Source organism: Anabrus simplex, chromosome 1, assembly GCF_040414725.1.
Source record: "Anabrus simplex isolate iqAnaSimp1 chromosome 1, ASM4041472v1, whole genome shotgun sequence".
NCBI classification, from domain to species: domain Eukaryota; kingdom Metazoa; phylum Arthropoda; class Insecta; order Orthoptera; family Tettigoniidae; genus Anabrus; species Anabrus simplex.
Window position 1 is genome coordinate 730,227,205 of NC_090265.1, and position 24,634 is coordinate 730,251,838.

The 24,634-nt window shown below is 43.4% G+C and overlaps 1 protein-coding gene across 1 annotated transcript in view; it reads left to right on the top strand.

Annotated features, from left to right (window-relative positions):
• The first annotated feature begins 19,622 nt into the window (after positions 1-19,622).
• The window catches only part of LOC136872715 (chitooligosaccharidolytic beta-N-acetylglucosaminidase), a 90,893-nt gene continuing 85,881 nt past the window's right edge, over positions 19,623-24,634 (top strand). Inside the window, exon 1 of the mRNA XM_067146545.2 lies at positions 19,623-19,724. Within this exon, the coding sequence (XP_067002646.2) occupies positions 19,702-19,724 (23 nt within the window). The 5' untranslated portion in view covers positions 19,623-19,701. The remainder of the gene's footprint in view (positions 19,725-24,634) is intronic.

Here is a 24,634-nt window from a genome sequence, read left to right on the forward strand (position 1 = left end):
AAGGACTAATACTGTCAGTACAAGAAAAATAGTAAGTGGTGGGAATACCACAAGCTGCATGCTGCTGCAGGGGAAGACACTGTTTCCACTTTCTCATGTCTTTCCCTTAATGCACTCTTGTTGCGTTCTGAAACAGAGAGTATTATCTCTGTGAGACCTTGGAAATCTTTCATTTGATTGCACTTCATGGCCTTTTCCTTTCTTTCGCCACCTCTTCTTCATTTTTTGAAGTATCAGACCCCTCCATTTTCCTCTTTTGTTTGGTGTTACCTAGTAGTTCTTCCTCTTAAAACAATACTCTCCATCGAAATCACCATTTTGTGGCTGAAAGCATCAACTGCTGCTTGATTCCTGGTTGCTGGTTTCTTTGCAATGGTGAATGCTGGAAATCATCCAAATGTGTTTAAACAGTTCACGTAAGTCTGGCAGTTAGTACTGTATACTGAAGTTGGGAAATGTGATTTTTAAAATTGTAATCTTTTGGAGATTGGCTTCTTTCATTGAAATAAATTTAAGTCTGTGTTAAATTATTTACTGTGGGTAAAAGTGAGTGGAGCTACTATTTCAGCTTTAAGAATCATGTAATTTTTATATATTTGTGACTTTAGTTCAGATGGATGGTGCGGAGGTTGTTTACCATGTAACGTGCTCCTGCCATAACCCTTCGATCTACGTTCTACAAGCTTCTGGAAACATCGTTGCATCTACGTCTCCATATACTCTGCAATATTTACATTTCTACTGGACTATATACTTTCTACTACTATTATTATCTATGTATTAATGGTTTAATCATATTTGGTGCTCACCCGTCTCTTCCTTCCCGTGTCTCACTACATACTGACTGCTACTCTGTGTTTACATTCTATGGCCTACGTCATCTGCTACGTTACCCAAAACTTCTCGAAGTTACTGGGCTTCCTTTCTTGGCATTTATATAATGCGCTGCCGTGCTCGTCTCACCAGGTCTTTCATCGAAGTCTCTCAAGTGGACTACATAACTCGTCGCCGAAGACTCTCCTGCTATTTTTGATCGGCCGGGTGGCTACTCGTCTTTACTATCCGCTCGCGCCGAGTCAACAAAGCATATAGGCCGACTCCTCGTTGGACGTTTGCCTCCCTAATACCTTAACACCATGCCTACCACCACAATCACCACCACCATAGCCTTCTGTTATCACACCTACGCTTCCCATTCCCTCACCACTACTACATCGTCCCATCCATCGCTTGTTATGTCTACCTTCCTCCCCGACCCCCAGCGCATCTACCGACTGTCTACGCCAACTCCATCTTCAGCCGCACCAGCAGCAGCCAGTCAACCTTCGTTGCCACCATCCACAGTGTCACCAGCAACAGCCCGTCAACCTCCGTTACCGCCATCAACAGTGTTACCACCATCTTCAACCGCACCTGCAGCAGCCGCAAAACCGCTCAACGCCATCGACATTAACTCCACCCGCACTGTTCAGTTGCGTCGTTCGCGGCGTCGACCCCCTCATCTCGCCAGCGGAAGTTCACCATCAACTTCGTCTTCAAGGCATACCCATCTGGAGGGCGTTTCGCATCTTTAACACCCACGGCCCCACCTATCTAATCCATCTCCAGCTCACCAGCGCAGCAGCAGTTGACCATCTCATCTCCCATGGTGTCAATCTCTACGGCCGTCGCCATAATGTTGAACCTTCTCGTTCTCTTCCCCACGCCCGAAATCCTCAATCCACATCTCGTCGTCCCACCCGGCTCGATCATCCTCCTTTTCACCGTACACAACACGTCAGTCCACTTACCCCCTTTGTTCATATCTCACTCCCCTCACCTATACTAGACCATCTAAGACAACTCACGACTGTCCTTTCCCACATAGCTTCTACACTACACCACCTTATTTCCTCTCGCAACTTCTATCTCGATACTCCTGTATAAATCCTCACTTCCTTTCATCTCCCCAGCCAAGCTAACTCCTAACATCTCCTCAACCAAGAGACCCTCATCACTTCTCCACCTAATATCGATTCGCATTACCCACCATCTCCATTTCCCACACCTCCCAGATCTTCTCACTTCTCTCGGCCCGAGAGATCGCGTAACGATCTAGGGGGCCCGCCGCGCCCGACGGGCGGGGAATGAAAACTTCTCGACAGACACGTCACACCAGACGACACCAAGGACGAGCTGACTGCCGTAGCGGAAGGACGTACGTGCCTCTCGTTCCGCTGCCTCTCTCCTTTCACCGAGACCTTCAGAGAACTTCGAGTGGATACACTACCTGTCCCAGCCGGTTACCGCTTCTCGGAACCTAGGGTTAAATAGGGAACCTGTGGCCCAGGGACCCGCTTAACAACGGATCATCCCGCGTCCACTAGCTCACATTAGAATGTCCCAACAGTTACACACACGGGACCAGGCTTGCTACTCCGGAAAGAGCAAATCTTCACTTCCGAAAGAGCAATTTGCCGGCAAGCCTGGAACCATACAGACACTCAACGGAGAAACTCGAGAACTGACGGAGAGTGCGGAGCTGTCGTTATCACGGCACTCTGACCATTCTACGGCCGTCAATTCATCAGTGGAGGGTAAAGCGCAGTTATCACTGCGCCGCCCCCCGCCTACCCCCCCCCCCATCGGCAATATATTAATCTTTAGTAACAATGTATTGAATATGACAGTAGGGTTCAACGCCGCAAGGCCCAGAAAGGCGGGACACGCAAGCCAAATACCCGAGCCAATAGCAGTACAGAAACTTCTATCGGCTCAATCCAGTCTCAGCACAACACACACAAGAGGCAAACTCGGCAGAACCCACCTCCACAAACAAAACTAGTCACCCGTAAGGGGTCAACTCCCCCTCCCCTTACGGTATACACCAAGGACACAAAGAAATTCGAAATGGAGCTCCTCAAAAAGCTAACACATGAACAGAGAAATTATTATTTCTCTCGGCCGAGAATAGACGCGCATGAAGCGATCCGGCTCCACATGTCAAGCTTTGAGAACTATGAAATCGCTATCGAGGTGCTAAAAGGGCTGAACATTAACTTTGTAAAAGTGTTGCCCAACAGCACCATGAGGCGGTTCGTAGTGAGGACCCCCATTAACGGAAGCAATGCGGACGAAATCCAGCTTGCATTGAAAGCACAGGATATCCCGGCATTCTCCGTGGTGCGGATGCGAACAGGAAATAGGCCAGCCAAGGGCAACCTATTCCTAGTTGCCGTGGCGGACACCCCAGGAGCGGACAAACTGCGGAAAATGCGGATGCTCGCGAACATGCTGGTGTCGGGCGAGCCGTACCGCCCCCCAGCCACTGGCCCACAATGTGGAGTGTGTCAGAGGTATGGCCATCCATGGGCGGCGTGCCGACTGGAGCCCAGATGCCGCAGATGATGCAAATGCGCCGCCTCCCACTTGTCCCGCGACTGCCCCCACGGCAGCGACCCCGCGTACTCTAAGTGCGCTAACTGCGGGGGGAACACACGGCTAATTTCAAGCACTGTCCCAGCCGCAGGGACTTCGAAGCCGCCCATCAAGGCAAAGGGATAAAGGGTGACAAGCGTGGCGACCCTAAAGCCCAACCCGGCCCTTCAGGCATAAGCGCTTCACACAAGCAGAAAACAGGCCCCTCAGGCAAAAAGGATCCTTCAGGTCTTGCAGGCCCTTCAGACACAAAGAGCCAAAAACAAGGCACTTCAGGCAATCAGTGCCCTTCAGGTGGAGGTCTCTTGAATTTTAAACCTACACGGACGGAGAGTAAACACAACCCCGTGCCCTCAGCCCAACCAGCCCCCACCACCGTCCAAAGCAAAACCTCCAACCATAATAAAAAGAAGGGCCAGCCCCATGCAAGGAACCAAAGGCAGGTCACACCCACGCAAGCACAACCCGAGCTGCCACAGGGCCCGCCCCAGGCTAGCTCCACCCCCCGCAGAGAACTTGCCGCTAGTAAACAGGCATCAGCACCACCGCCCCCAACGCCCGCCCCCAACACCACACCAGCCACTACCATTCCACCACCCACACCTGAAACTCTAACACAGGTGCAACAGCCTGAAGGAAACATGGCAGGAAGGGTGTTCAGGGGAAAGGTAAACGAAATTCTGAAAAAAATCTTCCCGAACCTGAACCTAACCGAAATCATAACCAATGGAGTTATGATAGCCAAACTACTGGCTACGACCCTATCAATCCCATGGCTAGGGGACCTGGCGAACGCGATCTCTGAGCTCCTAACCCTGGATGGCTGAACAACCCAACGATGATGATGATGATGATAATAATAATAATAATAATAACACACAAGCCCGTGCGGGGATTTACCGGTTACCTCTATCGGGCGCGTCCCATTTGAATTGGGGAAGCTCGCTGGCTCTGCCGCCAGCAGAGTCAGAGGCTAGTAGGGAAATAAAATACCACCGTGAAAAAACTGGTCCCTTGCCAGGGTTACGGCGAAGACTGGTAAATGACCAGAAGCCAGAAAATATCTTGAGGCAACCTCTAGGGCTAGCAACCCTAGTTGTAAAAGGATGGGTACCCGTCCAAAGCAAAGTCAAGTCAAAAAGCATGATGGCACAACATTTCAAGAAACATACCCCAGGGGGTAAATTTTCGGATAAATCCCTCGTCGTGAACGCCACGGCGCACGAGTCTCGTTCGGATTCTGGGGGAGACTCGACATCATGCAAGAGACGAGTCGGAGCGTCTCGGTGTACCCCGAAGAGTCAAAAACTCAGGCTAAAATCTAAAACCTTTCTAGCAACTTTCAACATAAATTCTCTTACACAAACTGGCAAGCTGAAAACCCTCACCAAAGCTCTTCACGAAAATCAAATATCCATAATGGCCCTACAGGAAACAAGGTATCCAGATGAAGAGATTTTTTAATCCGAAGGCTACCGATTTTTCAAGAGCAAAGCGCAAAGAGGAATCCTCAATGGAGCTGTGATGCTTGGAATCGCGTTTGCTGTTAGAACCAAGATCCTTAAATCGGTTGCAAATTTCGAACCTATGAATGACAGATTGTCTATACTCACAATTAAATGCGCGAACAAAACCTACGCCCTAGTTAACGCACATACTCCTACAAACGATAAGAACAAGTCTGATCCAGACGAAGTTGGTAATTTCTGGGACCTACTGGATGAAAAATTAAACAAAATCCCCAAACACCATGTCAAGCTTCTTTTGGGTGTCTTCAATGCCCAACTAGGTCGTGAACAGAAGTACAAGAAAGTTATAGGAAATTACCCTGCTCACAAAAGAACCAATCCCAACGGCAAAAGTCTGGTGTCCATTTGCGAAAATCACAACCTGCAGGTCATGTCGACCCACTTTCGCCATCTACCCAGAAAGCAAATGACTTGGCGTTCTCCCGTCCAAGCTCTTGGAGAGTACCAAATTGATCATGTTGCAATCTCCAGGAGAAACAGCCCTGAGATTATGAATGTCAAGGTAAACAAAGGCATCAATGTGGCCTCAGATCATTATATGTCTCTTATCAAATTCAAACCAATTCCCGCAAACACAAGGAAGACAACGAAATAGATCACACGCTTCGACAATGATAAACTTCAGCAAAGGGTCGAGGAGTTCCAGGAGAAGGCTAGACCAAATGACTGTGACTTTAACAACGCCAAAAGTCTCCTTGTTGAGGCCGCCAAAGACGTTGCAGAAATCAAGAGAAGCAAAAAGCAAGCCTGGTGGAATAGTACCTGCGAATCAGTCTTCCAAGAAAGACTCAATGCGTGGAAACAGTACTACTCTACGAAATCAGAAAATGATTGGGAAACCTACAAAACCCAACGTGCCCAAGCAGCTAGGGTGTTCAGAACTGAGAAACGTAAATACGAAAAATCTCTCATTGAAAAGATAGAACAAAACTTTAGGAAGAATGAAAGCAGAGAGTACTGCAGAGCCTTCAAACGCAAATTCACTGGCTATAAACCACCATCTCTATGCTTTGAGCGAAAGGACGGCACACTGGCGAAGTCAAATGAAGAAAATTGCAGCATTCTGGCAGATTACTTCAAGAATTTACTTAATTGCTCTAAACCGCAAAGCGCCATTGAGACCAAGGAACCCTTACTCAGGTACCCAGATTCCGGACCACTCGACAGAGATGATATCAAGCGCCACATTGCCCGTCTCAAAAATAACAAAGCGCCGGGGGAAGACTCAGTAGTAGCAGAACTATGGAAATATGCCCCAGAGGAATCACTTGATATCTTGCAAAAGCAAATAGAAGAAATTTGGAACAAGGAGACCCTACGCGAAGATTGGAAAATAGCTTTGATCCATCCATTACACAAAAAAAAAGGCAGCATGAAGAACGTCAACAACTACAGAGGAATATCTTTGCTACCCGTGACTTACAAAATTCTATCACTTGCCATCCTGGAGCGTTTGGAAGCTCAAGTCGAACATCAAATAGGTAAATACCAAGGAAGGTTCAGAAAATGTCGCTCAACAGCTCAACAGACCCAAAATCTCAAAACGATCATCAGATATTGTACACTAAGGTCCAAGCAGTATGTGTCTGTTTTTGTGGACTTTAAGAAAGCGTACGACTCCATTGACCGGGAAGTCCTGCTAAACATCTTAAATGAATATGGAGTTGATTTGAAACTGCTGGCATTAATTAGAGCCACCCTGACCGATACAAAATCCAAGGTGAAGTTCCACGGATGTGTCTCGCATTCCTTTGACATCAAAACAGGAGTCCGACAAGGTAATGGGCTATCCCCGATACTCTTCAACTGTGTTCTTGAAAAGATCATCAGAATCTGGCGGGTGAGATTACAGGAAACCAACTACAGTCCATTGAGAATAGGAACCAAATCCAAGGGAATCGCAACAGACTGCTTAGCATTTGCCGATGATATTGCTGTTCTCTCAAACGACATAGAAACCGCTAGAGCTCAAGTTGAAATTTTAAAGGAAATTGCCGAACAAACTGGTTTGTAGATATCGTTTGAGAAAACAGAAGTAATGACTAACATCAAAGAGGCTCCACCAAAACTCCATACAAAATTCGGGGACATCAACCGAGTAGACAAATTCAAATACCTGGGTGAGATCATCATGAAAAATGGACTGGTAAGAAGCACTTCAGGAGCGAGTACGCAAACTGGAAATAGCCTACCAAACATCCCGCACAATCTACAAAAAAGAAAAAAAATGCCTTTCCCAAAACACCAAGATACGTCACTATGAAACAGTTCTGAAGCCAGTAGTTCTATATGCAGCCGAAACCCTGTCTCTAAATGCCAACAAAGGACTCCTTGAAGAACTGGAGAAAAGAGAACGCGAAATTGTGAGAGGAATCTTGGGGTCAAAGTACAGAAATGGAATCCATGAAAAGAGATCCAACAAGGAAGTCTACAGCAAAATAGAGAAAATTACCGACACAATCAGTAAAAGATGGGCACGATTTTACGGTCATCTGAAAAGAATGGACGGAAGAAAGTTAACTAAAGAAATCTTTCACTTTTTTGATTCAAACCCCAAAACCACAATTCCCTGGTTTAGAAATACCAAAGAAGACCTGCAAATGCTACATATCTCAGCTGAAGACGCCCTTAACAGAGATCTCTTCCGCAAGAAAATATTGACGAACGGGCTAAACCGAGACGAGCAACCGAAGAGAAGACACGGTGCCCCTTGGACAGAGGAGCGCAAGCAGGCCCACTCATAAAGAATGAGGGAAATTTGGGCTCTAAAGAAGGCCCAGTTCAGTGTCAAATGCAACAAGACTTAACGCGGTCCTTGATGGCTCCAGCGAATTATATATATATACAACACACAAGAGCTTCGAGTTCTAATATGGAACTGCCAGGGCGTCAGGTCAAGAAAATACGAACTCGAAGCCTTCCTAGCCGCGAATACCATGCACGTAGCTCTCCTAACAAAAACCTTCCTCCCATCGAGGAAAAAGTTCACCATAAGAGGCTACAAATTACACAGAAGCGACAAGGCTAATAGAGTCGGAGGGGTGGCAGTTCTGGTAAGGAAGGACATTAAACATATGGAACTAGACTTACCAGAACTGGTCGAGCTGGAGGCATGCGGAATTGCCATGCCAGTGCGAGGAACACTCATCAATGTTATATCGGCATACGCCAGACCTAAAAGCCTTAACACACAAGACATTGAAACGGTACTAAGGCTAAATCGAAACACGATCCTAGGAGGAGACCTAAATTCGAAACACGCCAGCTGGCGCTGCCTCAGACCTAACTCAGAAGGCACAAAGCTGTACAACCACATGCTATCCCAGGACTATATGGTAACAGCCCCCAGTGAACCCACGTTCCTAGCGCCAAACGAACAGGTCGATGACATACTAGACATAGCCCTACTGCGACATATTCCTCAAAGACACAGCACAAAAGTCATAAACGACCTAGGGTCGATGCATCAACCAGTGATATTCACACTGGTAGTAAACCCAGAGGAATATGAGAATAACCCTAACTCAACTATAAAGCAGCCAAATGGGGTAAATTCGAAAGAAAAATCGATTCACTCCTACAAGGGACCGAGGACATACACAAAGTTAACCCAGCCCAAACGGATGAATCCTTAAAAACACTCATAAATGCGATCCAGGCAGCCACAACAGCGAGCATCCCGGTACACAAACCTAAACAACACACTAACATCGAAATACCGGCCCACATTAAAGAGCTAATACGCAGACGCCACCAACACAAGCGCAACTGGGCCCGATACCACCGCGATGAAGACAGGATACGTAAAAACGAACTCAGAACTGAAATCGAAACCGAACTAATGGAATACAGGTCGCGGATCTGGAATAACAAACTGAATACGTTCGACACAAATACCAGACCGGTGTGGAACTTAGCGAGATATTTCACGCGAGAACCACACGTGATCCCAACAATTAAGGAACCTAACGGACCAGTATACGAAAACCGAGATAAAGCCGAGGTGATAGCTGACTCACTGGAAGTGGTATGTCGAAGTCATCAATAAGAACATTTGTAGTGAAAATGAACAAGCTGTTAATGATTATTTATGTATGTGATTGTTTTGAAGAGCCTTGTGATGAACCAGAGGTTATTTGTCCAGAAGTATGAAGCAAGAACTGAAATTAATGTTAAAAATGTTAACAAAATATAAGAATAGCCTCATTTCTTTCATATTTTAATTATATTTCTTTTAAAATGGAAGTTTACTTCCGTGTCATCCTGCAACTTTTTTTCCAAATATTTGGATAGTTTGTTTCAAAAGTGGACAATTACACGGCTGTTTGTATCAAAAATGGACAAAAGCCAATCTCGGTTTCAGAAATGGACATCGTCATATCTGAACGTGTTTTACATTGACTTAGACTGAAATTCCTAAGTGTCGACCATGATTTTCTTGTTCATAGGGCTGGAAATATAACACACACAAAATTTTACACATATAACAGGGGTTTAACATAGAGAAACAAAAATGTGGCTCTACTGAAAAATTAACAAAATGGCTTTTGTCCATGTTTGATACTAGGCACCTCAAATAATGTCCACTTTAGCTTATGTCTTTTCTTCCTCCAACGATCCCGACTGCAGACTGCAATTTCTTTCTTCAAATTTACCACCTCCTCTTCCATATCTTTTATTTTCTCCCTTGGTGACATCATTTCTCTCTCACTGTCTTCCATCTTTGCCTTAGTATCTTTCATGCATTCCTGGATCCACTGGCTCGTCTTTCCGTGCTCCTTGACTTGCTCCTGTAGCATCTTTTTTAACTGATTAAACGGGCATAACTTCTCCACTACCTCCTTTCCTTTACCACCTTCCTTATAACTTCTATATCTTCCCAGTTCATGTTGCTACTACTCTGTGGACCTGGATTTACCTCCACTCCTCCAAAAACCAGCAGCACAGTGACCACCACTGCCGCTAACAGCACCTCTTCCTTCACTCCCATCTCTACCGTACACTCCTCTTTATTATTAGATCCCTTCTTCATTCTTCCCTGCCATCTCCCGACAGTGACCCTGTATTGCCCAATACCGATCACCTTCCGAGCTTCCTTCTCTCGCTCCACTTGACCCATCCGCTCACCCACTCCTTCTCCACTCCACTCAATCGGCACACACCACACGAACGTCTGTTCTCCTTGCTGACTTAAGCTAGACTGAACTGTTGGAGATGTTCCTGCCATCTTCCTGCCTTGTCTTCTTTCCATAAAAGTAATTTTCCATCTAAGCTCTTAACATTCGTACACCTAGTTTTACTTTCTCCAAAGGTTTTCTTGATTTTCCTGTATGCAGCATCTACCTTTCCTAGGACCATGCAACCTCCAACATCCTTGCACTTCTCCTTCAGGCATTCTTCCTTAGCTGCCTTGCACTTTCTATCCACTTCATTCTTCAATCGCCTGTATTCCTTCTTGCCCTCTTCATGTTTTGCCTTCTCGTACTTTCGTCGTTCATCCACCATGTCCAGTATCTCCTGAGTTATCCATTGATTCTTAGGCGGTCTTTCCTTTCTTCCTATCATTTCTTCAGCAGCCCTAGAGACCTCACTCTTCACAACTGTCCATTCTTCTTCTACTGTGTTTCCTTCAGCCTTTTCCTTTAGTCTTTCTGAAACATGTTCCTTAAAACAGTCCCTCACACTCTTCTCTTTCAACTTGTCTAGATCCAATCTCTTCGCATTCCTTTCTACAATTTCTTCAACTTCAGGTGGTATTTCATGACTAACAAGTTGTGGTCAGAGTCCACGTCTGGTCCTGGGAATTTTTTGCAATCCATTACCTGGTTTCTGAACCTCTGCCTAACCATAATGAAGTCTATTTGATATCTTCCAGTGTCTCCAGGTCTCGTCCACGTATGCAGCCGTCTTTTGTGGTGTTTGAACCAAGTATTAGCAAGGACTAAATTAAGATCGGTGCAGAATTCAACTGACCGACTTCCTCTTTCATTCCTTTGTCCCTATCCAAATTCTCCCAATGCATTACCTTCTTTTCCTTGGCCTACAACTGCATTCCAGCCTCCCATCACAATTAGATTCTCGTCACCTTTTACATATTGTATTAAATCTTCTATCTTTCTCATATATTCTTTCGATTTATTCATCATCTGTTTAACTAGTAAGCATATAGACCTGCACTATTATGATAGGTATTGGTTTGGTGTCTGTTTAGACAACAATAATTCTTTCTATGCTGGTCGTAGTAGCTTACCAGCTGCCTTATTTTCTTATCTATATATATTATATTTTTTATGAAAACTACTATTCTATCCGGTCTATTTCCTTCATTTTTAACTGAAAAATATTCATGCAGAGATTTGTCGTCAGGTACTATAAATCACTTAACTTCCGCCTTCCTTAAATTATTTGATTTTTCAATTTTTTGTATCTTTGAAGCAATCATACCATTGGTTCTAATTGAGGCACGGAGTTCGTTTTGGCCTAAGAACACTCAGTGGATCAAGCTCTTTCATTTCAGCTCTGAACTATTCAAATTGGTTGATTCTGAGGAAAGTTATGAGTGCACATTCATTTTGACGTCTCATTTTTTCAACATTTTTTCTCATTGAAGCCATCTTACCTTTCGTTCTAATTGAGATACGCAGTTCATTTTGGTCTAAAAACACACAGTGGATCAAGCGCTTTCTTTTGAGGTAATAACTACTTACATTTTTTGTTGACATAATATTACATTCTATTACCACAGCAGATCATGTGCTTTATTTCATTAACTCGAAACTTTGCAAATACATCTGTGAGGATAGTAACGAAGAACATCATACTTTGTACATTGCAGTCGGTCGATTTCCTTCATCTTTTTTTAACCGAAAGGTATTCATGCACAGATTTGTCATCAGCTACTATAAATCACTTAACTTCCGCCTGCCTCAAATTATTTGATTTTTCAATTTTTTGTCTCTTTGAAGCAATAGTGTATTTGGTTCTAATTGAGGTACGGAATTCGTTCGTTTCAGCCTCAGAACACTCAGAGGATCAAGCTCTTTCATTTCAGCTCTGAACTATTCAAATGGGTTGATTCTGAGGAAGGTTATGAGTGCACATTCAATTTGACGTCTCATTTCTTCAACATTTCTCATTGAAGCATTCATATCTTTCGTTCTAACTGAGGCACGCAGTTCATTTTGGTCTAAAAACACTCAGTGGATCAAGCGCTTTTCTTTGAGGTAATAACTACTTAAATTAGTAGATTCTGAGAAAAGTTATGAGTACATTTCTCTCCATGACGAAGATCTTTGAAGGACTTTTTAACAGTTCGTCGCGTAGTGTTGTTCCAAGGAACGTTTAATTCAATTTCTTTGTGTGATGTATTTTCAAGTGTTTTGTTGACATAATGTTACATTCTATTACCACAGCAGATCATGTGCTTTATTTCATTAACTCGAAACTTTGCAAATACATCCTTGAGGATAGTAACGAACAATACCATATTTTGTACAATGCGGGCGTAGCCAGCGGGAAACTGCTAGTTCATTATTAAACCAAATCCTGCATTTCCCTGTTTGATTTTGTGTTGATAATTCTGTATCGCCTGATCAAAAATTCCTGCTCTTCCTACTAACGTACTACTTCATTAATACCAACTATATCTAACTTTAGTCCATCTCCCTTTTCAGCTTCTCTAACCACCCAAAACGATTCAAACATCCAACATTCCACGCTACGACTCGCAGAATGTCAGTATCCATCTTCCTGATGATTTGCCTTGTCGTGTAGTCCCCAGGCGGAGATCCGAATGGGGTACTATTTTACCTTCCGGTTCCGGAATATTTTACCCGGGAGGAAGCCATCATCAGTACATCATTCATACAAAGAGAGCTGCATGTCCTTAGGAGTTAATTGCGGCTGTAGTTTCCCGTTTCTTTCAGCCGTGCAGCAGTATCAACACAGCTAAGCCATGCTGAGTATTATTACAATGCCATATCAGTCAATCATCCAGACTTCTGCCCTTGCAACTTCCGAAAGGGTGCTATCCCCCTTTCGATGAACCATTCGTTAGTCTGGTCTCTCGACAGATACCCATCCGATATGGTTGCACCTGCGGCTCGGCTTTCTGCTTCATTGGGACGCGCAAGCTTCCCCAACGCGGCAAGGTCACATGATTCGCAGGGGAGGATAGCAGAAAACATTTCGTTAATGTTTGTAGAAATACACTTTATTGTATAACAACGGGCTCAGGTTTACCACCCGTGCTATTGCTCGCTCTCCAGCTAGTTCTGTCCATTGTTAGTCCGAAATATCTAATTGGATTGATCCGAAACAGCGGGATTTTGTTCAATCAATCAATCAATCAATCAATCAATCAATCAATCAATCAATCAATCAATCAATCAATCAATCAATCAATCAATCAATCAATCAATCAATCAATCAATCAATCAATCAATCAATCAATCAATCAATCAATCAATCACTTCCATTTATGGCCGTCATCCAGGTGGCAGATATCCAGTCTGTTGTTTACCTAGTCTTTTCTTAAATAATTGCAAAGAATTTGGAAATTTATTTAACATCTACTTGGTAAATTATTCCAATCTCTAACTCCTCTTCCTATAAACAAATATTTTCCCCAATTTGTTCTCTTGAATTCCAACTTTATCTTCATATTGTGATCTTTCCTACTTTTAAAAAATCACTCAAATTTACTCGTCTACTAATATCATTCAACGCCATTCTACATTGACAGCTCGGAACTTAGTCGAGCAACTCGTCTCCTTTCTCCCAAGTCTTCCCAGCCCAAACCTTGCAACTTTTTTGTCGGAAAACACCCAGAAAAAATCGTGTCGTCTCAAAACTCACGAGTCCCAAAACTCACGAATTCCAGGAAGAGGATTAGTAAGAACAGGTTTCTCTACCTGGGCCGGTCTCAAAACTCACGAGCAGGGCCAGGTCTTCTTTGAATGGATAAATGTCCACCCTATTAGTGATGGGATAATGGAATATATTTAATAATCGAATAACTTCCATCCGATTATTTAAATAATCGAATGAGTTTCAAATATCATTCAGTTATATCGCACAGAATAATTGGATGCGTCATGAGTATTTTTTTTCGGTTTAAGTGTGTCGGGTAGACAATCTATTGAAATAAGCGAATAGATGCACTTTTACTAAAAATAGAAATACGCCTTTTGTTCGAATGAATCTGCAAGTGTTGAAAAAAAATGAAATGGTGTATGGCTTTTAGTGCCGGGAGTGTCCGAGGACAAGTTCGGCTCGCCAGATGCAGGTCTTTTCGATTTGACGCCCGTATGCGACCTGCGCGTCGTGATGAGGATGAAATGATGGCGAAGACGACACATACACCCAGCCTCCGTGCCAGCGAAATTAACCAGTTAAGGTTAAAATTCCCGACCCTGCCGGGAATCGAACCCGGGACCCCTGCGACCAAAGGCCAGCACGCTAACCACTTAGCCATGGAGCCGGACTGCAAGTGTTGAAAAAAAAGTGAGTGAATTAACTACTTTGATCTTTAATATTTCTAAGAAAAATTCCTTATTCAAATAAATGCCGCCTTCTGGCTGCATAATGGAACTAAGCCCCAGCACTACCAACTGACAGTTTCTTTTATCTTGCAGCGGGCAATATACCTACTTTAATTTTATGTCGTCCGGCTGCATGCATAAATTGTTAGCATGCTGACCTTTGGTCCAAGGGGTCCAGGGGGCCCGGGTTCGATTTCCGGTCGAGTCAGAGATTTTGACTTTCATTCCTATGGCTCGGGGACTGGGTGTTCGTGCCGTCTTCAGCATTAGCCTTCATCTTACGTAGGGCCTCATCCTCACAGGCGTGCAGGTCACCTGTACGGCGTCAACTCTAAAGACCTGCACCAGACATCCCCGGTGGCCACACGTCATTATTATAAAGGCATGTGAAAGGTAAAAAATGCATTATATTAGCTTTAAGACAACAGTAAAATATTTTAATAATAATAATAAAACACCTCGGTCTCTTTCATTCACCAGCCATTATTCTTCCCGTGTGTGTTGGGTGGCAGAATAACATCCACAGTATCTCCTGCCTGTCGTAAGGGAAGCATGAGTCACCGCGCGCCTCACCCTCCTGCGGTCTTCGCAAGCATCTGCTGTCCAGAGTCGTGAATTTTGAGACTCATTAGAATGTTTACTTTAGTTACCAGTTTGTAGTCGTGAGTTTTGATACTATTTGTAACCAATTTTATCCCGTGAGTTTTGAAACTCGTGAGTTTTGAGACGTAACCGAATAAATAGAGCTGCTTTTCTCTGAATTGTTTGTTTGCAATGAACTGAAATGTCGTATGGCTTTTAGTGCCAGAATATCCCAGGAAGGGTTCGGCTCGCCAGGTGCAGGTCTTTCTATTTGACACCTGTAGGCGACCTGCGCGTCGTGATGAGGATGAAATGGTGATGAAGACAACACAAACAACCAGCCCCCGTGCCATTTTAATTAACCAATTAAGGTTAAAATCCACAGCCCGGCCGGGAATCGAACGCGGGACCCTCTGAACCGAAGGCCAGTACGCTGACCGTTCAGCCAACGTGTCGGACTGTTTGCAGTAAGAGGACCAGATCTACGCCTTCTTTTATAGAAAATAATACCCTCTGTTTTGGTGGTCTTACTATGGGTACACCATTCCCAAAACAGCGTAATCCAAGAATGTAGTGCGCGAAGGACGTAGAATTATAGACGGCGATGTCATCCGCGTACTGTTGCTACCGCTACTCGAAGTTTTGATTCCTTCCCTGAAAGGGAAGGCGGACCTCTTAGGCCAGGAGATGTGGCACGGTAATTGATGATTTGGAGAAGGGTGAGGAGAGTGCTACCGTCCCCTATACTAGGAAATGTCGCGGCATTCACCTTTGTGCAGGAGAATGGAAAACCATTCTCAGAACAACCGACTGTGGGGACCAGCCCTCTTCGTTTCCCGAATGCAGAGGCGTAGCCACAATTCCTCGGCAAGACGGACGCTATGGGGCCCTTAACACCTATTTTACCGCACATTCCGAACTCCCTTTCAGCGCCATCTGACACAATGGAACCTGGATATCTCGAACCACCTCAGGAGATACATTTTGTTTGGAGTTATCGAAATTTTGAGATAATATAGAGCATGTATAGCACATAACTGAATCATATGTACATCATATGTATCTAATGGGTTTATAGTGAATACATTATTTTTAACAGTATTGAAAAATATACAAACTAACTCTATTTTACGGCTTCACTTTAATTATAACACTGGCCCGGTTTCATCAACACATGTTAGTACTTAATATGGTGTTAAATCATTTTAACATACGATTTAAGAAAATCATCAGCCATTTCCAATGTTAAATGGCTAACATTAGCATTTAGCAACCTGTTCCAAAATGGCTGCTGTGAATCTCGCTTTCGATGCGGAATTGCTCTATTTAGATCTTTTACAAAACAATCCTGATCGTAGAAGAGTTCAGCGACGTGATGACTTTGAAAATTTGACGGATGCGGAATTTCTTCATAGATACAGGTTATCGAAAATAGTCGTTGCTAATGTTGTTGACGAAATTCGAGTGAGGTTAGAATATTCTATGAAGATAAACTTACCTCTTTTTCTAATGTTGCAGGTACTGATAATATTACGATTTTCTTGCTTCTGGTTCTTTTTCACATAATGGTCGGAGACAATGCTGGAATTTCTAAAGCCACTATTAGTAGAGTTGTTTGTCGAGTGTCTGCAGCAATAGAAACCATGAGGAGGTATATAACATTCCCTTCAGTAGAAGAGCGTCAGCAAATTATCCGCGACTTCTATGAAATAAGCCGTTTTCCTAGTGTTTATTCTAGGTGCAATAGATTACACACATGTAAGAATCTAATCACCTGGGGGCAACTGGGCCGAAATATATCGTAATCGGAAGGAATATTTCTCTGTTTATGTTCAGGTGATTAGTGAGCCTAACCTCCAAATAAGGAATATACTTGCTAGGTGGTCTGCTTCTGCATACGACAATACAAGATTTAATAACTCCCATATCGGAGCACAGTTTGAAGTGGGGCAATTAACGACGTGATTTTGTTAGGTGACTGTGGATACCCGCTAAAAAAAAAGTATCTGTTAACCCCATTGAAACTCTCGCGGACTTTCTCCCACGCCTCGTCCTTTTCTTTTATCGTCAAGCCATCTGTGCGCTTGCACTCAATAACTTATATATATTTACTAACTAATTCAATTAACAACTCTTTTTCGAAGGAGGAAAAATTAGAACTACGGTTCCGTTTCACTTCACGCGCCATATTTTACAGCTGTACTCAAACAAAAGCGCATCGGAGCGTGCTGTAAAACAACATGTTCGTACCACTGCCTCCTTGATTCGCACCAGTTCGCAATATTGGGAGAGTTAACAGTCGATTAGTTAACATTTCACAAGAAAAGTTTGATGAAACGCAAGAAACCTAACAAGATGTTAAATTTTTAACTCCGTATTAACTAACTACTTGTTAGTATATATTTAACATGTGTTGATGAAACCGAGTAACTATTTAGAAGACAGGATATAGCACATACAGTAGTGAAACTAGAAATATACCTCCGTTAACACAATTGGAAAAAGTCCGTTCGTCTCTTCTCCCTTCTTTTCCTCCCTTCACGTTGCAAGTTTTCGTCAATACCATGCAGCCGAGATTCGTAAATGGAGCTTGTCATCCGCAACTTGGCGGGGGGGGGGGGGGTGCTTTCGTACGTGACCGGTAATTAATTCACACCCGAGAAACAGCGAGGCTTCGCCGATCATTAGAAGTTTTATTTTTTCGGTTCCCGTCATATTAGCTCGCAGCATCACTGTAATCCTCTCTTTACTTGTTAACTGTTCCTCACAAAGCACAAATGCCGTATTGCACAGTTAATGTTGCTCCAAAATTCGAGTTACAGAGTATTTTTTAGCTTCAACGGAGGAAATGTTTGCTTCGAAAAATCGAGAAATTCGTGTAACCGAATTTCGAGTAATAGAGAAATAAATACACGTAAAGAACAGAACAAACGACCGGGAAATTTAAGTTACTTCGAGATACTGAAAATTTGAGTAATGGAGGTTCGAGATATCGAGGTTCGACTGTAATTGGCTAGCTTATTTACAAGTCAGTTATTATATTCTTTGCTACAGTACCTTTTGTAATTTCGAACTGATATTATTGGTGGCCATGATCGTTAGTCGGTTCGAGTCATATTTTCACCATCAGGATGTTGGCTGGCCGGGCGTGAGGGGCGCTGATGTACAATTTCTAATCACGGGCCAGAAGACTGGATTCAATTCCAAACCTCCACGCAGTGTTCATGAGGGCATATGACGTTGCTGATGGTGATTCGTCCGTCGGATGGTGACGTAAAGCCTTAAGCAGATCCAGTGATGCTTTTCGACAGGAGTAGGCTATATGCCGGTACCGGATTTCACCCTCTCTCTTCCTACTATCATATATCGCGTCATTAATTTCATCTCATTAATTCGTCTGATGAGGTGGACGTCAGGAAGGGCATCCGGTCGTAAAAACTCACTACGAAGATTCATCTCATTTCATATCGGACCACGTATAGAAACGGGACAAAGGTTGGACATAGATAAAATATTGAATGAAGTCTGGTACACTGCATAATTGTTTAGGGAACACGGATTTTTTCGAATTACCCACATCTGTAGCGAAACGATAAGCGTATTCTACATGCAAGACTTTGAAGCCAATTTCTGCTCCCGAAATGTTGGTTTTTTCTTCTGTTATGTTGAAGAAAAAAGTTTGAGGCATTTCTTTGCACGTGAGTTATTAAAATAACAGCTGCTTAACATTCTCTGTTCCATAAACATATTCGCAGGGAGGAAGCAGAATGGCGGGAAGAGCCATCTCTTTGTTCCCTTCCTTCATTTTCCTTGTGAGTTGCTCCGGTACATGTAAGGAAAAACGCTGTAAATTACCGGTAGCTTATCACTGTTGAAGAGAAGTTACCTATTTATTTGTGTGTTTGTTCTAATAGTCCCGAACTGTACAGCAGTTGTTACTGAAGATTTTGATGTGGTATGCAGCGATACATCAGGGCATAACTTGTAGTGACACAGAAATTCGCTGTGATTTTTATTTGAGCTTGGTTTTTATATTTAGTCGTTGTTTCTTAAGCGCATTTTATTTCTACCACTTTTTTCACAAGCGCATTTAATTTTTACCATTTTTACCGAGTCCATAACAATTATCTGTTGTCCTTTTTCTTTCCCAATTTGCCTTGAACTTCAGTACTGAGGTTTTGTATGTGCAGTAATTTACCCCTCGTTGCTGTAAAAACCTAAACCTAGATTTCATAAAAATAATTTGCACCTTAGTTTCTTCTCCCTTTTATCTTGAACTTAAATACAAATTTCAAAAATGTATGCACTGTCGTTTTCCCGTATTGGAGAGGAAACCAAAATGAGCCCCCACCAAACCCCCTCTTCCCCTTCAATTAATAAAAATAATTTTCAGCGTAGTTTATTCCCATCTTTTATCTTCAAATTAAATACTCATTTCACAAATTTATGTGCCGCCGTTTTCTCGCATTGCTGTTGAGCAGAGCTTATTCGATATGGCAACCTTGTGATCATAGGAGCAATACTGTTTTCTTAACATGGAATGACCTGTAGTATCAATACCACGCTTGCGTGAGGCTTCTCTCGGATAAGTCTTTACATTTGCACAGGGAACAAACGTACTGGTGTTGTGTATGAAGGAGCTCACCAGTGACAGGTAATTAGACAATAAAACCAATAATTAAAACGGAAATTCTGCACGAGAAAGTTCATCTGTGCTGCACTGACTGAAAATCGCAGCTCTTGCCACGCAGTTTGCAATACACACACACTGTTCACTAGGTTCGAGGTTACTCGTTTTCATACTCAGTTTGAAAGTAGCAAGCCTCGTGATTGCACTGTGCATTGCTTATTTTGGAACCATCGTTCAGTCTCCGTTTGGTATTGCGTGTGCTGTATTTTCTTTCGTGCTACTTCGTTCTTCTTAGGAGTAGTTCTGTAACTTGGGGTGTAGCCAGGTCATGTTCTGTACCAGTGCAGAAGGTGCTGTTTTTGATGCTGCTAGTATTCCTTTCAGTATTTCATTTTTCGTGTGGCTATTAGTGCCAGGAGAGTCCGAGGACAAAGGTTACCGGTATTTATTGAAGAGGCCAGTCCACTTTGCCCAGGAGCTTACCGGTAATTCTTAGGACAGTGGTGCCCTCGAGACTATAAGGTGTGTTAGGCGCGGGGGCAAGAAAGTTAATTTTGTCCTGGAGCCTTATGGTACCGGTAGCTCATTTGGGGGCCATGATCGTTAGTCTCTATGGTCTGGCACCGTGGTTAGCCCGTTCAAGTCTCGATGGTGAAAAACAAAATACCATCGGAATGTTGGCTGGCAGGGTAGGAGAGGTGGTGGTATACATAATCTAGCCTTTACTTTGTTTCAGGGTGGTTAGATATGTCAGCCAGATGAGTTCCAATAGTAATAATGTTACTGCCTTTACTTCCCACTAACTACTTTTACCGTTTTTGGAGACGCCAAGGTGCCAGAATTTAGTCCCGTAAATCTACAGTAAATCTACCGAAACGAGGCTAACGTACTTCAGCACCTTCAAAAACCACCGGACTAAGCCAGGATCGAACCTGCCAAGTTGGGGGATCAGAAGGCCAGCGCCTCAACCGTCTGAGCCACTCAGCCCGGCAGATGAGTTCGAGGCTGTATGTCAGCATTGGTTAAAAAAAAAAAAAAAAAAAAAAACCCACAGTAATAGCGAGTAACTGTAAGGAAGAGTTAAGAAACCACTGTCTGGAAATAGCTTACACACCTACTCATCTCTTTCTGAAAATACCGTAACTTACTTAAGTTAAACCAAAAAATCAACGGAAGCCAATGTGTTCCAGCACTAGGTACTCAGACATATGGTACATTTTAATAAAATTTCCAATGTTTATAGGTTCTAAAAGAGGTCACAAAAGCTAGTTAATAATAATAATAATAATAATAATAATAATAATAATAATAATAATAATAATAATAATAATAATAATAATAATAATAATAAAAATAAATAATCAGTCACTACTAATCTGTATTTAGGGCAGTCGCCCAGGTGGCAGATTCCCTATCTGTTGTTTTCCTAGCCTTTCCTTAAATGATTGCAAAGAAACTGGAAATTTATTGAACATCTCCCTTGGTAAGTTGTTCCAGTCCTAACTCCCCTTCCTATAAACGAACATTTGTCCCAATTTGTCCTCTTGAATTCCAACTTTATCTTCATATTTTGATCTTTCCTACTTTTAAAGACACCACTAAAACTAATTCCTCTACTAATGTAACTCCACGCCATTTCTCCACTGACAGCTCGGAACATACCACGTAGTCGAGCAGCTCGTCTCCTTTCTCCCAAGTTTTCGCAGCCCAAACTTTGCAACATTTGTGTAACGCTACTCTTTTGTCGGAAATCACCCAGAACAAATCGAGCTGCTCTTCTTTGGATTTTTTTCAGTCGAATCAAATAATCATGGTGCGGGTCCCATATGCTTGAACCATACTCTAGTTGGGGTCTTACGAGAGACTTATTTGCCCTCTCCTTTACATCCTTACTACAACACCTAAATACCCACATAACCATGTGCAGAGATCTGTACCCTTTATTTACAATCCCATTTATGTGATTACCCCAACGAAGATCTTGCCTTATTTATTTATTTATTTATTTATTTATTTATTTATTTATTTATTTATTTATTTATTTATTTATTTATTTATTTATTTATTTATGCCTTTGTATGTGGCGAAGGTAGGGCTCACGGCCCTCTCTTACACTTAATCACAACGTACAGTACCCCATCAACGCAGTAATTAAAACTCAGAGGACTTTTCTTATTTGTGAAACTCACGACCTGACTTTTAACCCCATTTATCATCATACCATTGTCCGACTCGTTGGCTGAATGGTCAGCGTACTGGCCTTCGGGTCAGAGGGTCCCGGGTTCGATTCCCGGCTGGGTCGAGGGTTTTAACCTTCTTTGGTTATTCCAATGGCCCGCGGGCTGGGTGTCTGTGCTGTCCCGAACATTCCTGCAACTCACACACCACACACAACACTATCCTCCAGCACAATAACACGCAGTTTCCTACACATGGCAGATGCCGCCTACCCTCATCGGAGGGTCTGCCTTACAAGGGCTGCACTCGGCTAGAAATAGCCACGTGAAATTATTATCCTTCTCGAGGTCATTTTGCAGTTGCTTGTAACTTTTCATTACTCTATACCGAATATAATAATAATAATAATAATAATAATAATAATAATAATAATAATAATAATAATAATAATAATAATAAAAATAGAATTTAGTAAAGTAGGATATGCATACTTATGTGTTACGTATAATTCCTATTCTCCTGACTAGCGAATTTAATATTTTGACGCTCGTGAACTGACGTTCACTTAGGTTAACTTCACTACTTACGGAAACTATAGATGTAATGGTTTGGACATACAGTTGGGGAGTCATTTTCTTCTTGCGAACTGCAAACTTAACTGGACCGCTTTTGCGAATGAATGGAATATTCTAGATTGATTTTGGTTCACAATAATATGACAGGCTTCTTTGGAAGCTCTTTTCATATCCATTGAAATTAAAGCGAAGGTAACTCTTTCACTTCTTTTTAAATGTGGTTGTGAATCGAATCCCATGAGGTCATACACCGTTCACTGCCTAGTGCTTGCATCCGCTCACACATGGAGGTGGAGGGCGTGCCCAATATGGGCTGGCTACCTCGTCAAGCAAACATGCACTGCAATGGCTGCATATCGAGCAGGCAGTGGAAATACATCAAGTCTAATTCTGGAAAGTGCTCGTACGTGTTTAAAATACAATTGCACTCGGCCATACCTGCTTGTTTACGTCCGGTGCTCTGTCGCCAGGTACAGTAGCGCGCTAAATGTACGATTGCTCAGTCGTTCACTGACGTGTCCAAGTGCAATCGTATTTAAATAACCAATACTAGCCTGACTGGCTAATATCGACTTTCGTGACGTTGCCAACGAAACCATCCGCGAAGAAACGTGAGGACTTCCGAACCATCAGCATGAAAAGCCATGTGTTGAAAAGAGCACACATGCCAGAATGTATAAGAAGTGTGAAGTACACAGAGGTGAAAAGCAATATTAGGATTCTGCAATTTCCTGGGCATCCGTGAGGACCGTTTCGCATTGCAAGTACTCGTTCAAGGATCCAGGGACATGAGCTGTGACGCCTTCTTGCGTTTCGTCGATTACACCAACGAAGTTGATCGCTGTCAGCACTCGAAGAGAAGGTGTGGATGAAAAAGAAAAGAAACTTTTACCTTTGCGAAAAGCTAATGATTGTGAATATGTCTTTTCCATAAATGAAACTGAGATATCGATAACGAACAATTTATTTGCATCATTTCACAGGGCGTCTTCGGCGACCAAGGTAACGAATAATGTGACGTCACTGACGGTGTACCTCCTATTTCAACACACTCTATTTATACAAATCCACAGCTGCAGCATCTTTGGTGACCTGGGGCAAATACTTTGCCTGGGGGTTGGCGACCAAGGCCTACAGTAACGACTAATGTGCACTTTCTATTTCGACACACACTAGCCTATTTATACAAATCCACAGCCGCAGCATCTTTGGCGACCAAGGCCTAGGGTAACGACTAATGTGACGTCACTGACGATACACTTTCTACTACTACTAAAATGTTTTCATTCCTCCCCTGAAGGGGGAGGCGGGCTTCTTAGACGGTGACGCCGTCTCTCAGGCCGGGAGATTTGTTACGGTGAAGGAGATATGCGGAGAAGGTGAGGGGATAGGCGGCCTTGGCCTATACTAGGAACTGTCCCGGGATTCGTCTTAGTGCAGGAGAAAACCATTCTCAGGACAGCCGACGGTTGGGGCCAGCCGTGAGGTCCAGCACTGTCTCGTCTCCCGAATGCAGAAGCGTAGAGCAACGGTAGAGCCGTGACCATCCCTCCTCTGCTCGGTTGGCCGGTCAGAGTACAGAGCTGGTGGACCACGGACCAGCCGTGGCCACGTATGGGCCGAGATCCACTCTGCATCTACCGACGCAATTTCTATCTCAACACACTCTGTTTATACAATTGCACAGCGACCAAGGCCTAGGGTAACGACTAAATGACGTCACTTCCGTCACACATTTTGTCGCGTTACGTTATAAAATTTTCGGATTACGCCCAGGCATGAGACGCAGTCATGTCAAAAGACATCCGATTTACACTGACTGACAGAGCAAATGCAACACCAAGAAGGAGTGGTCAGAACTTTATGCCAATTGCAGGGTAGACTGACGTCACTGAGGTATGCTCATGATGTGAAATGCGCCGCTGTGCTGCGCACGTAGCGAACGATAAATGGGACACGGCGTTGGCGAATGGCCCACTTCGTACCGTGATTTCTCAGCCGACAGTCATTGTAGAACGTGTTGTCGTGTGCCACAGGACACGTGTATAGCTAAGAATGCGAGGCCGCCGTCAACGGAGGCATTTCCAGCAGACAGACGACTTTACGAGGTGTATGGTGATCGGGCTGAGAAGGCAGGTTGGTCGCTTCGTCAAATCGCAGCCGATACCCATAGGGATGTGT